General features: G+C 37.2%; 1 protein-coding gene across 7 annotated transcripts in view; it reads left to right on the plus strand.

Moving 5' to 3' along the window:
- The window catches only part of FAM13A (family with sequence similarity 13 member A), a 374,625-nt gene that overhangs the window by 150,380 nt on the left and 208,927 nt on the right, over positions 1–15,318 (plus strand). For all 7 annotated transcript variants that reach the window (XM_058721927.1, XM_058721926.1, XM_058721925.1 and 4 more), the window contains exon 5: positions 2,844–2,997. In XM_058721927.1, coding sequence (XP_058577910.1) covers positions 2,844–2,997 — 154 coding nt within the window. The remainder of the gene's footprint in view (positions 1–2,843; positions 2,998–15,318) is intronic.

The following is a 15,318-nucleotide window of genomic DNA, read 5'->3' on the forward strand; positions in this document are numbered from 1 at the left end:
ACTTTGTCAAGTGCTTTTATGTTGCATCTACTGAAATGATCATATGGTTCTTATCCTCTTATTGATGTGATGTATCACATTGATAGATTTGAGAATATTCAATAACCCTTGCAACCCAGAAATAATCCCACTATATTGTGGTGAATGATTTTTTTTAATTGTTGTTGGGTTCTTTTTGCTAGTATTTTGTTGAGGATTTTTGCTTTTATGTTCATGAGGGATATTGGCCTGTACTCTTTTTTTTGTGTGTGGTATATTTGTCTGGCCTGAGTATCAGGGTTATACTGGCCTCATAGAATGAATTTGGAAGTTTACCTTCCTTTTCTATTCTTTGTAATAGTTTAAGAAGAATAGGTATTAACTCTACAAATATTTGGAAGATTTTGCCTGTAAGGCCATCTGGTCCTGGACTTTTGTTTGTTGGGAGTTTTTTGATTACTGATTTAATGTCTTTTCTGGTAATAATAGGTCTGTTCAAATTTTCTTTTCTTCTTCATTTTTGGGAGATTATATGTTTCTAGGAATTTACCCATTTCTTTTAGGTTGTCCAATTTGTTGACATATAGGTTTTCATAATATTCTCTTATAATCCTTTGCCTTTCTGGAGCGTTGGTTGTTTAGCCTCTCTCATTTGTGCTTTTATTTATTTGGGTCCTTTCTCTTTTATTCTTGATAAGTCTGGCTAGAGGTTTATCAATTTTAATGTTTTTTTTTTTCAAAGAACCAACTCCTGGTTTTATTGATCTATTCTTTTTTTAGTTTCTATATCACTTATTTCTCCTATAATCTTTATTATTTTTTTTTCCTTCTGGTTTTAGGTTTTGTTTGTTCTTTTTCTAGCATGTATGGGTATGTTAGGCTGTTTGAGATTTTTTTTACTTGTTGAAGTAGGCCTGTATTTCTATAAACTTCCCTCTTAGAACCACTTTTGCTGTATCCCAAAGCTTTTGAACAATTGTGTTTTTGTTTTCATTTGTTTTTATGTAGTTTAATTTTTTTTTTTCTTTTACTTTCTGCTTGACTCAATGGCAGTTCTAATATCAGGATCTAATCTAATGCTGGGAATCTCTTGACTAGGTTTCAAGTCCTGGAAATATTTCTCCATGGTTTTCAACCTCACCCTATTGTTTTTTAGTTTTGTTTTGGTTTTGGTTTTGGTTCTGCTCTCTGGATCATCCATCATTTTTAATGAAAAGCAGCACATGTTTATAGTTTACAAAATATAAATTATAAGAGTTTTATGGTTTCAAATCTTACATTCAGATCTTTAATCCATTTTAAGTTGATTTTGTGCATGGTATGAGGTAGTGGTCAAGTTTCATTGTTTTGCATATGTCTGTTCAGTTTTCCCAATATCATTTATTAAAGGAAACTATCCTTTCCCCATTTATATTCTTGGCTCCTTTATCATAGATTAATTGACCATAAAAGTGTGGGTTTGTTTCTGGACTCAACACACAGAGAAGGCCATATGAAGATGAAACAGAGAGAATTTTAAGATGCTGACCTTGATTGAAGATTGAAATCACAGGCAAGGAATACTACCAGCTAGTGTGTCACTGTTGGTAGTTTACTTTCTGCCCAATGATACTGATTGCAGTCTGCTGGCCTCCAGAACTATGAAAGAATAAATTTCTGTCGTTTTAAGCAACATTGTATGATAATTCGTAACAGAAGCCACTGAAAACTAATATACATGGGTATTGATGTCTCAGTGTTGCTTTTTAAATGCATTTCACTGGTTATTTTTTTTTTTTTTAATTTTCTTTTTCAACGTTTTTTTATTTATTTCTGGGACAGAGAGAGACAGAGCATGAACGGGGGAGGGGCAGAGAGAGAGGGAGACACAGAATCGGAAACAGGCTCCAGGCTCCGAGCCATCAGCCCAGAGCCTGACGCGGGGCTCGAACTCACGGACCGCGAGATCGTGACCTGGCTGAAGTCGGACGCTTAACCGACTGCGCCACCCAGGCGCCCCCATTTCACTGGTTATTAAATGAGATTAAGTATCTTTGCATAAGATTATTGATGTCCGGTTTTCTTCTATGAGTTTTTCAACTCCTGTCCTTTGTCTTTTATTTTTTTCAGTTTACTTTCTTATCGATTCTAACTACTAACCCTGTCATTTGTCCCTGTTACTAAAGAGATATTCATAATCTGTACCTTGTCTTGCTACTTTATTCTGTCTTCTGCATTCAGAAGATCTTTTTCACATTTTTTTAATTATGGAAATTTTTAAACATACCCAAAAGAAGAGGGAATAGTATGTAGTATAACACATTTTCCATATACCCAACACTCAGCTTCAATAGTATCAGTATTTTTTCCAGAAGTATTCGTATTTTTATGTACTTTTGTGCGTTATCTAAGCAATCTTTTTGTGTTGCTATTATTTCTGTAGCAATTTCTGTCATGATAAAATATTTTTTTCTGATAACATTTCTTTATCATTTTATAAATGATCTATTTATACAAATATATCATTATGTATAAATGTTATATGTGAATATTATATATTTGTTATATATAAATGTTACCTTATGTGTAGCAATTTCTAATATATACAAAGAATTATGGCACCTATGTTAACCTGTACCTTCTTCCTAAACAACATGTACTTTTCTTATTCAGCCAGCACAAGCTACTGATGCAGATCTTGGGAATTTGCCAGTTGTCCCATCAACATCATACATGTCACCATATAGCTTGTTGAAAATCCCATGTGTCCTTCTAAGAAGGGTGATCAATCATACAGGAGATGTTAAAATATATGCCTGAGTCAACTGTACTGGCATTTTTGTTTTTACAAAGTAAGTCCTCTCATTTTTTCTCCTTATTTCTAGTGTGCCACCTGGGCTTGAAGGCATCAAAGAACAAGACATCTGCAACAAGATAATGGCTAAATTACTAGAAAATTATGATACCTTGTTTGAAGTAGAGTATACGGGAAATGATAACCAGAGATGTGAAAACATGGCTAGGATTATCATAGTAAAAGTAAGTAACTTTGGTATATAATCTTCAGTATTGCTTATATTTTGAATGGAAGACATTTTATATAGATCATTCTTTGTCATAAAAATGTCATGGGTATAACTTAGATTATTATTCCTGTGTTTATTGAATTTTGTTTATGAAAATAATCTCTGTGTCAAGTATTTAACTGATCTATATTCTTCTAAGATTGGAGAATAATTGTGAATTCATGTTTCCCTGCCGCTGTAAAATCATCTCAAAATCACTTATGTAGGCCCAGTGCTCTGGTTGATTTTTATGGAAGCCTGGTGTTACAGCAGAGATATGTGCTTATAGCTGTGTTAGGAGTGCTAGCTTACTGAGTAGATGGCAAATTCCTGAAGATAATGTTACTGTCTTTTTATTTCCCTTGTGTCTGGCACACTTTCAAGTTCACCTTCAGATTTTAAGTCCCACATATGTATCCCCTGGCAACTATCATCAGTAAAGGAAAGTATTTTTATAAGCTGTAAAGGAATCCTTAACAATACTATCTCCATCTTTTTATACATTGGCCGATAATTTATAACCTATCCTTTGCACATTAGGGAAATGTAAGTAGGTCTCTAAAGAAAGTCCGACAATAAACCAAACCAAATCCTCCAGGGGAGGGATCATATTTCTTTCTTACTTATATTGAGGCAAATCATGATGGAATGGATATGGGAGGTTCCCTTAGGAGATTTCCTGAGACTTATCACCTTTACAGACTGCATTATACTTGTTGATTTACATGGCAATGACTGATAAAACCCAAGACACTTGTTTTGGTCATTGAAGAGGTATTTTCATCCCTTCTTCCAGTTGAGAACATGACTTTGAAGAAGAAATAAAAGGTAATGAGTATCAAGTAGCACTCTACCAAAAAAGCAAAAGAAAACCAAAAACTAGGTTTTCTTATCCAGACTCCTTGTAAGGACTATAGTACATCTGAGAGGAATGCCTCTATCTGGAATCTTGCCAAACTGATAAAGAGAACTTTAAACTTTGAAAGAAGGGAACAATAATACATAGATAAAATGATGAGATACAATAATAATGTAAGTTGGAGGCAACACAGTAGCTGAGAAAATATGTCCGTGATTCACCAGAGAAAATACGGAAAGAAATACACTGTCTTGCTACCAAAAAATTAAAATAAATTCTCTTTTAAATAGAAAAAAAATACATCCTAAATTTCTTCCTCTGTCTCCTAGAGTACTTTGCAAAGGTCTCTTTTTAAAGTATTAAAAAGTGATTGACTTTGCTACAGCTGTATCTCTGATTAACACTTTTTAGCACTTGTACTTTTTAACTAGAGCTTGTAAGATAATCAGATAAGCCTAAAATATAATAGAAAAATATGATCTCCTAGGCAAGACAAACTTGCTGATATATATACATTCACTGGAATATGCCAAGAAGAGGTTATATGCTGTGTAAGTAAAACAACACCTGTTTAAATATATAGAAGGAATCCCTTTCTAGAACTCATTGAGCTACTAGATTTAAGTCTAGTGGAGAACTTAGTATGAGAGTACAAGATAATAAGACACACAAACTGGTAGTACTGTGGGAGTCAAATACAGGTATCTTAGGTAGATAAAGAATATGACTGCTACTCCCCTAATGCAAGTTTCAGATCTGGCCTAGAGGCAGATAAAGATCATGTTTGAAAACTGCATTTCTTTTTTTTTTTTTTTAATTTTTTTTTTCAACATTTTTTATTTATTTTTGGGACAGAGAGAGAGACAGAGCACGAACGGGGGAGGGGCAGAGAGAGAGGGAGACACAGAATCGGAAACAGGCTCCAGGCTCCGAGCCATCAGCCCAGAGCCTGACGCGGGGCTCGAACTCACGGAGCGCGAGATCGTGACCTGGCTGAAGTCGGACGCTTAACCGACTGCGCCACCCAGGCGCCCCAAAAACTGCATTTCTATACCGTGGAAGCATCACTCTGCTAAAGCAAAATAGTTGGTGCATTCTATACTGATCTTGCTGATAGTCTCATCTCAGATGGTAGCTTATGCTACAAGGGAATATGATGTTCTGAATCTAGTTACAGCCAGTAAGGACGAAATGTAAGTTGCAGAAATTATTTTAATGGAATATGCCAGTGCCATTTTAGGGTCCATAAAAATAAAGAACATGCTAGCTATAATCAGTTATCTAAACTTGGACATTGTTTAGGAAGCAGTTTTTTAATTCCTAAAATCAGGGACATATTAGATACAAACCAAAAGCATACTGGATTAGAAAGGAAATGGGAGGCTGACAATGAAATCATCAACGTGCTAAACAATTGGAAAACTGGAAGGTAACTAAAAGAAACAAGTTCTTATTCTGGTCATTCTCATGAGCTCAGCTTTTAGAAGGATAGGTAGAAGAAGAGACCGGCACAAAAGTAGTAATAAGTATGCATGAATGACAGACACATAAAGTGAGCTGAGAATAAGCTTAGGCTCATGGAAACTACTAAGGTATAGAAATGGGCTTTTAAGGGGAAGAAGTACTAAATGTATCCACCGACATACCTCTGTGTACCCCATTGTGGGGAACAGAGTCATAAAAGATTGAATGAAGTTCACAATATCCTTGTGGGCTTTAGGGAGATTTGGGGCCAAGACAAATGTAAGTTTGGTTGCAATGGGACCAGGATGAAGGACTTTGAATTTGGACTGGTGTTAACTTAGGGCAGGTCTCTACATTTGTTTGTGTTATTTTCAGCATTTTAATCATTGACTTAAATGAATACATACTTAGCACATTTGCAAGTAAAATAAAGCTGGAAAAATAGTTCAGATATTGGTTGGCTGGGTATGTAGACTAACAGAATGATGCGTGCGTGTCTGTGTGTGCATGTCTGTGTGTGCGTGCGTGTGTGTGTGTGTGTGTGTGTGTGTGTGTGTGTGTGTAGTACCATTTCCCTCTTCTTTCTTGCTTCAAACAAATGAGCATTTTATTTGGGCCTGCAGCAATGTGCTCAGGTCACATGGGCCTCTCCCACAGTTCCAAGGGATCCGTGAATGAGTCACAATGGTTTTTACTACCATCCTCTTTAGCTTTAAGATTTAAATTAGTTATGACTTAAAGGAAGATTGAGACAGTTCTGGCCAGGGAGATGTAAGGCAAAGTGTGTTGGGGGCAGAAGGCCTCTGGGAAAGATTGTCATCCTTGATTAAAAAGAATGATTGAAGGAGCACCTGGATGGCTCAGTTGGGTAAGGGTCCGACTTTAGGTCAGGGTTGACTTCAGCTCAGGTCATGATCTCCCGGTTCATGAGTAGAGCCCCTCATCAGGCTCTATGCTGACAGTGTGAAAGCCTGCTTGATATTCTTTCTCTTTCCCTCTCTCTCTGCTTCTTCCTCACTTGTACTTTCTCTCTCTCAAAAATAAATAAAGAAAAAAAGAATGGAGAGACCAGAGCTGTGGTTTTCCTCTGGGTATAGTAGCCCTGGTGGTTGCGATTGACTAGGAAAATGCCCAAGGGTACTCTCCAGGGGTGATGAAAATTTTCTGTATCTCATTAGGGATGTGGGTTATATGGGTGTAAGCATTTGTCAAAACTCATTCAACTGTACACTTAAGGTTTATCCATTTTAATTAATGTAAATTATTTTTTTAATTTTTAATTACAAAGAACAGAAGGTAGCAGGCCTTTGAGTAAGATGCCCATCTCTTTCATCCTGCTTTCAGATGTTATCATCTGAAAGTATGATGCTTGGAGCTGTTGCCATCATCTTTGCCCTTGATGAATGTATCACTGGCACACTGAAGTGAGCAGCCCAAGGAGGAAAGAGGCTAGATTCCTCATCCTTGCTGATGTGCTGAACCAGCCCCAAACATGCCTACCTCTGGACTTTGAGTTACATGAGGGAAATAAAGGTCCTTAAAATATAAACTACTTTTAGCAGAGCATTCTGTTTCTTGCACCAAACGCATCATACCTGATACAATCGCTATAATTGGAAAGTGCTGTACTTAGGTTTGTAAAATGATTTGTACAAATATAGCCCAGAGGAGACTAAAGTTAATAATCGTTAAATTTGAAAATCATCCACAGATGTTAGTTAATTCTTCAGCACAGTACAAAATATCAGTGTGATGTAATTGTTCCAAAATACCAAAGATTCGTTCACTGAATGGACCAATAGTATGCAGAACAAAGAATGTAGGTCTCACTGCTCTTGGTGTAGGTCTGGCAGTATCTGCAGTATTCTGTCTGATTCTGAGTACTACATTCTGACCCTCCTGACAATCACCACTGTGACTCATTTACGCTCATTAAGTACATATTCTCCTGAATAACTGTCTTTTACTCTAGGTACCATACTGCTGATGACCTTGAAACCATCACTCAAGCCTGTCCTGTCAGAACAGCAGTAAAGCTGTATTTCCCACTATCTAGAAAATGCCATGCTGGTGCCTCACACCCAAAACTATGTGTTTTATCCCCTCCAACCCTAGTTTCCCAGCCTCCAGCCTGCCAGACTAGAATCCTTAGTTTATCCTTAACTCCTCTAGTCTTTACCAGTCCCGTAGGGACTCGGATACTATCTTCTGTCTCTTGGAATGGGTGTCTCTTGTCTACCCATTACAATTGCTTTAGATAGGACCTTATCAGAGGCACCCAGTTTCAAACTGTTGTCCTGCTTCCAGGCTCACTCCCCTCCCATCTCCTTCCTACCAGTGATAGAGTTGTGTGGCTAAAAAGCAAGCCTGATCAGGGGTGCATGGGTGGCTCCATTGATTGAGCTTCTGACTCTTGATTTCAGCTCCCATTGTGATCCCAGGGTTGTGCGGTTAGGCTCTGCACTGACCATGGAGCCTACTTACGATTCTCTTTCTCTCTTCCTCTGCCCCCTCCCCTGCTCATGTGCTCTCTCCCTAAAATAAAAAACTAAAATTTATAAAAGCCTGATCATACTATATTCCTGCCTTAAGTAAATAAACCTTTTGCTGTCATTGATCTGTCTCCCACTCTTTTGCTCACAATATGTCATTAAGATGCCTTTACTTGGAATTTCAAGCTGTCACACTGTCCCCAAATCATATTTTCTCTTTTAAATATTTGAGTGAATATTAAATGGTTCTTGTCTGCTTCTTCTTTCCCTGACCTTTCTTCAGTCTCCTTTGAGGACTCTTCATTCTCAGTCAGAATTAAACATTATTATTTCCTAAGGTCATCCTTCGGTCTTTAATGCACAGCTGTGCTTGGCAAACCATACATAAATATCTAACTGCCTAGTGGTCACTAGGGCCTAGTGGTAACTTGCATGTCCTGTGGATTGTCTGATCATCTTTTCTTGTCCTTGAAGATCTAATGCTCCACTTGTCTTAATGAATGGTTTCGTCCACCCACACAACTGCTCCAGGTTGATGTCCAGCAATCACTAAAACCTGTTAATTCTTCAGTATCTCCCTGCTCACTACTACTTCCTCATAGCCTCTCATCCAGGCAAGGGTATTCTATACTTGGCTCATTATCACAGTCACCTGGCTACCCAAACCTAGAGTCAGAAACTCATACTGGGGCCTCAAAACCTGCATTCTAAAAGGCTTCGTTGGCAATTTTAATAATCAGCCAGATTTGCAGTCTGAGTGATCCTTGGGAGACTGTTAAAACAGTCTTCTTGTTTTCCCTGAGTCTAGTCTGTCCTGTGACCCCATCTTCCCTCTTCTGCCTGAGCTACTTTTTTATCATGCAAATACAAACATGGTCAATCCCGTATCAGAATTCTTCAGTGGGTTTTCTTTACCCATCCCTATAGTATAAAATCTAAGTCTTAGCAAAACAAACAGGAGTTTTCATGATTTGAGCCCACCCTGCTTATTCACACTTCCTTCCCACCACTCCTTCCCATACATTTGATATACTAAGAAGTCTTTGACGTGATTGTAGAAACAATGTCATTTCAGGTCTCATGTTTTCAAGCTATTGAGCTTAATGCCTGGCATTGAAAATTCCTTGCATTCAGTAGATGGACTCTATTCATTTTACTGAAAATAATGTCCCTGGTCACAATTTGTACATAATATGAAAGTAATATTAAGTTATTCTCAAAATAATTGAATAAAATTGAAAACATGATAGTTCACTGAGTACTTCATGACTGTCATATCTTGAGAAAAGGTAATCTAGATACTTTTAAAAGTTTTTAACGGTTCTGGAAAGAGCACTCTGATATTAGAATAAGAGGGTGTGTATTTATAACCTGGCTGCTCAGCAATATGACTGGGTAATTTATAGTATCTCTGCCATCTTAAATGACATAAAAAAATCTATAGATTCTATTGTGAGATTCCAACCATTAATGCTTAGGAAAGTATTTTCAAAACCAGTTAAATAGGATAGAAACGCAAAGTATTAAGTTGAAGGGGAGGGGTCAAGTGATACTATAGTTTAAAGAGTGTAATTGCTGAAGACCTTGGCTTACTTTGAAATGATCCAGTCAAGGATACTTCAGTAGATAGATTTATCAATAAGCTGAGGGCACAGAGTTAAAAACTCCAGTCTAGAATAAGACAGAATGGGTTAGAATTTCCAGTTTGTGTGACTTTGGGCAAATTATTCAGTCTTTCCTTCAACCTTAGTTTCTTCATCTATAAAATAGGACAACAGTCACTAATTTTGACTGGTTTTTCTTAGGATTAAATGAAATAAAAATAGCACGTTTTCAATAACTTTTAGCTTGAAAATAAATTGTTAGATTTACATCACCTTTATATTTCCTTACTTCTCTTTACCCTAAAGAGAATCAAGCTTGATAATGGAAGGAAAACAGAGTCAAAAGCAAAAAAAATAAAGTTGACAATCAGATGTGTTACTCATGACAAAAGAATTACTGCCTCTAGACATTTCTTGCTATTCACTATTTTAGGGTTTTTTTTTTTGTTTAATTATGATAATATTAAGTATCCTCTTATATCTGGAAAAGCAAGAATTGAATATGATTGTCCCTTCAATGGACAGAAAAGTGATTTTGGTATTTAATATGTGTAGTCAGGTATGTTTTTTGAAAATGAATTTTTTTAGTGTTTATTTTTGAGAGAGAGAGAGAGAGAGAGAGAGAGAGAGAGAGAGAGAGAATATCCCAAGCAGGCTCTGTACCATCAGCATAGAACCCAGTGTGGGGCTTGCATTCATAAACAGTGAGATCAAGACTTGAGCCAAAACCCAGAGTCAGATGCTCCACTGTCTGAGCCAGCCAGGTGCCCTGAAAATGAATTATTTTTTAAAAGTAGTAGTTTATGGAAGAGTAGAGTTTTGAAGTGGCTCTGTGAAAAATGGGATTTCCATTAGTTGCTGGGAAGAGGACGTGAACAGGGAAGCAAGCAGAGAATCTTCCAGGCAGAAGGATATGCTTTAAGTCATGTATTCTTTGTGTAATGGTGAGCAGGTTTCTGGCCAGGCCATAGGAAGTAGCACAAGCGCTACACAGTCGAGTGAACTAGTATGCAGTTTAACTGTGGAGTTAACACTCACAGGAATGGGAGAATAATGAGAGGTTTTAAGAACAAGATGGACTTATTTTAAGTTGCACTTTAGATTTTTCCTTTATCTCTTTGGTGCAAGCAGGAAGTTGGTGTCATTCTTCAGCGCAGCCTGTTTGTAATAAGCTCTCAGGGGAGTAGCTTAATATCTATTTCTACTCAACTGACTCTGGTCAGTGCCACAAAATTGATCATGGCTTGTACAACACATCCATCAACCACACTTGTAGACAAGCCTCTCCAGAGCCAAGGCAAAATGAGGAAAAAGGTTTATCTATAGGACAGTTCTTCAACTCCTCTCTCTCTCTCTCTCTCTCTCTCTCTCTCTCTCTCTCTCTCTCTCTCTCTTTCTTTCTCTCTCTCTCTCTTTCTCTCTCTCTCTCATTCTGGGAGTGAACTAAGGTCCCTATAAGGTTTTTCCAGATTCTGCAATGGTATGGGCATGTCCAATCTAGCTACTTCAATCAAAGGAATTTTGGATAGACCTCTTAGGACTGTGACATTTGGAGAAAACTGTTGTCTGTTGGAGGTCTCAGAATATATATGTTGGCTCTTGGCATTTTCATCCACATTTTGCTGAATTTGGCAAGTCATGTTCACAGTTGGTTCTTTATAGTTATGGCCATTTCTTTCTTTACTTAAGGTGCAACTTTCTTTTCTCTTTTTCACTGTTTTTGGTTTTGGTAGGTTTCAAGGAAGGAGCATAATAGAAATGCCTTTATTTTGCCAAACTGGAAGATCAAATCTGCATTTCTAAATAACTAGGTTAGGAGAAACTTATCGTTCAAGTAGACCTCTAACAGCTGTAGTTTAATATGTTTAGCTTCAGAGTAATTCTGTAGTCTGTCTTCATAGGAGGATCTAAATTCAAGACTTAAGAGTTTTTCCCTCATATTCAAGACTTATCTTAATCACCCACATATTTACATACACAAAATTTGGTGGCTTAAATATGGTTTAGGTAATGCACCATGTAATCTAAGCTGAATTTATTAAATCTAAATAATTACTGAGTGCCTGCTATGTGCAAAGCATTATTCTAGGCAATAGTAAGCAATAGACAAGTCTCTGCCTTTATGAAGCTCATATTCTAATGAAAATACAATAAATAAGGAAATAAATAAGAAATTAGTATGTCAGATGGTGATAGATTCTGTGGAACAAAAGGAAGGAGAGGGAGAACTAATACTGGTAAAGTAGAGGAATGGCATTTGCTCATTTAAATAGGGCGGTCAAAATGCTTCATTGACATTGGGACATTTGAACAGAAACTTGCAGGAAGGAGCAAGCCATGAAGACACTTGAGAGAACAGCTTTCCATACAGGAAGAAGAGGAGTACAGAGCCTTGAGGTGGGAGTATACCTATTTTGTCTGTTAAAGCAGAATTGATAAGGCTAGTATGGTTGAATGACACTGAGCTAGGGAGAAAGTTAAAGAAATGAGGTCAAAGAGGCATCAGGAGACCAGATCATGGATGCTCTTAAAGGTCATGGTAAGGACTTTGACTTTTACCCTGACAGTATTTTATTAGACAGTGGTGAACAAAAGAGTGCCCTGACATGACTTATATATTAAAAGGATTACTGGAACTACTAGGCAGAGAACAGACTATTGAAAGGAATAAACAGAAGAAGAGAGACCCATTGGGAGTTTATCACAATAGCCTGATTAAGAAATGCTGGTGGCTTGGGCCAGGGTAATGATAGTGAAAGTGGTGAGAAGAGCTGACAGGTGAGTTAGGATATGAAAGGATAACACAACAGGAGGTACTTGTGACCTTAGTTAGGCCAGAGAATATTTGAGATGGGAGCAAGCAGGCTAGAAGAGTGGTAAGCTGTGAACAGAGAATAGATGTTTATATCAGTAATTTTAGAGGTGGAGCAGTCTGGAGTGGCGACAAGATTTAGGTTGTATTCATGAGAATGAGTGACTGAAGTGGAGAAGAGAAAGTCATTGGAAAGGAGATGGTTAAAGATGATGAATAAACACACTGATGGTTTGTTCTTATTGGCCCTGAATTTACCCAAGAGGATGGCAGATACTGATGTAGTTGGGAAGGAGGCGAGCCTGGTCTGCCTAGTATATACATATTATTTGCATGCTTTGTGAATAAATTACATTTGTATGTGTTTAATAGGGCTAATGGGCCTCATATATAATACACAAAATAATGTGATTAATATGTTGTTAAATATCCATCTAGAGGTTCTGGATGAGTATCACTGTATTCCACATAAACATCTTCTGAGACTGTCTTTATTAGGCAGTGTCACTATTGCTCATTATACCTTGGGGAATTTCTTTTGAAATTGACTTCAGAACATATGTCATTCATGCGTTGTATTGGGCATTGTCATCATTGGACTGGGAAATCTTTGTACTTAAAATTTTTTTTTTCAACGTTTTTTATTTATTTTTGCGACAGAGAGAGACAGAGCATGAACGGGGGAGGGGCAGAGAGAGAGGGAGATACAGAATCGGAAACAGGCTCCAGGCTCCGAGCCATCAGCCCAGAGCCTGACGCGGGGCTCGAACTCACGGACCGTGAGATCGTGACCTGGCTGAAGTCGGACGCTCAACCGACTGCGCCACCCAGGCGCCCCAGGGAAATCTTTGTACTTTAATGCTTCATTTGATAACGGGAAATAATCAGTAGTCCTTTTGAACCACAGCAGGTCACTAAGTTGGGGAGTTATGATTAAATATTAATTTTTGTGTTTAAAATTGAAATATGGCTATCAAATAATTATGCTGATTTTCCTGTGTGACTCATAAGCAAACTCTCAAAACAGCTAAAAACATGTTTTTAAGCAAAAGAAAAATATTAGAATAACCTTTCATAGTGATTAGTTTGAGGGAAGTACTCACTTATCAATAATGTGGTATGACAAGTTTGATTACAAAGTTCAGTCTTGTTCCTGTAGAGTAAAAGTCACATAAATTGATAGATTACATAAACTTCTGAAATTTTTTCCCACGTCTTTTTCATGCTCAAAAAATTGCATGTGTCTTTATTTTTCATTTAGGGCTACAGTTTAAGCAAATTAACTTCAAATGTTCACTTATTTTCTTAGTAAATGCCTACCTACCCTGTGCAAAACTCTAAGTGTTAGCCTCCTCAGAAAATAAGCAAGACCTGCCCCTGTCCCTAAAGGAACTTCTAGTCTATAACAAACTCATAGAATCAGTGCAGGAACAGAGGGACAAAAGGGAGATATTTATGTCAGATATTATACAAAATTTTCTATACATATTATCTCATGTTCTTCTCACGGTAGCCCCATGAAGTAAATGAACTTAATTCTGCTTTGAATGTGAGGAAGTCTAAAGAGTAGATGATTCAGGATCAAGAGTAGTAAATGACAGAGTTGAGTTTTAAACTCAAAGTACTCATTATAGGCCAAATATGGAAATAACCAAAATCTTAGTTTAAGTTGGAATATCAATGCCATGAATATTTACACATTTATTCATTCAGTATGTGTTGTAGTAATTTGGTGTCAGGAAAGATTTCTGTTCTGATTCTAGTCCTTTATGCATTCACTACTCCTAACCTCTTCTATAGCCCCTCAAGAATACTCCAAACTGGGAAGCAGTCGAGTCATAATAGGAAATAAAAAATGTTTTGGTGTTTATGCTGTCTAATGCTTTGTAATTTGGCTGTTACCTTTATGTGTGGGTGAACTTACATAGTGAAAGTGACTAGTACTCAGCAAAATGTTATCATTTTGAGCACCTAGGAACTCAGAGGTAGCAATAACTTAAAGTTTATTTGCTGGTTTATTCAGATAAGACCTTTCTTTGGACAATGAGCTGTACCTTTTATATTGGTTCTGAATTTGAAGGCTAAAAAATATAGTAAATGATGTTTAAGAAACAAAGATAAAATTGCATAATAGAATGTTGTTTGCATGATTCAAATAGTCACTTTCCAGTAGCTGCAACTGATTAGGTTATCAATGAATGTAAAGCATTAAGTAATAAAAGTAGTATTAAAAGTTATTAAGTAATAAAAGTAGAATTACAAGTTACTGTTTAGTTTGGGGTAGTTCTGCGACTCTTTTAGATCATAGTCACGTGTTTATAATTCATATTGCTGTTAATTTCTTTTCCCCAGACATTTTGTAGAGTGTTCACATATAAACACTAGAAAGCTCAGGAATCATTGGAATAGATGAGATATGTCTGCCAGGTGTTAAATTCCTTCTTTCCTATTATGAAAAATATTTAACAGAAGACAGACTAAAGTGCTTTGCTTATGAAAACATTGTGCCCTATGGGGCGCCTGGGTGGCGCAGTCGGTTAAGCGTCCGACTTCAGCCAGATCACGATCTCGCGGTCCGTGAGTTCGAGCCCCGCGTCAGGCTCTGGGCTGATGGCTCGGAGCCTGGAGCCTGTTTCCGATTCTGTGTCTCCCTCTCTCTCTGCCCCTCCCCCGTTCATGCTCTGTCTCTCTCTGTCCCAAAAATAAATAAAAAACGTTGAAAAAAATTTTTAAAAAAAAAAGAAAACATTGTGCCCTAGAACCTTTAAATGACTTACAGTGAGATGACAATATTTGGGATCTGACATCTCAGAAGTTGCCTATTTTAAGTCATTATATTGTGTGTATTTGGCAAGTAGAGACCCTTAGTAAATGGAAATTCACTTGCATATTTGCAGATTTTCAAAAGATTACTTGAATTTGCTTTAGTGCTAAATTTCTGCTCTTTTCTTCAGTTGAAGATAGAAATTATATTTCTGTGACTCACAAGTGCCTAGAAAGGAATATACCTCCAGGAGCAGCTCTTAACTAATGACTGAGGAACAGGAGGTTTATATTCCCAGCT

Source organism: Neofelis nebulosa, chromosome 3 (assembly GCF_028018385.1).
Source record: "Neofelis nebulosa isolate mNeoNeb1 chromosome 3, mNeoNeb1.pri, whole genome shotgun sequence".
Taxonomy (NCBI): domain Eukaryota; kingdom Metazoa; phylum Chordata; class Mammalia; order Carnivora; family Felidae; genus Neofelis; species Neofelis nebulosa.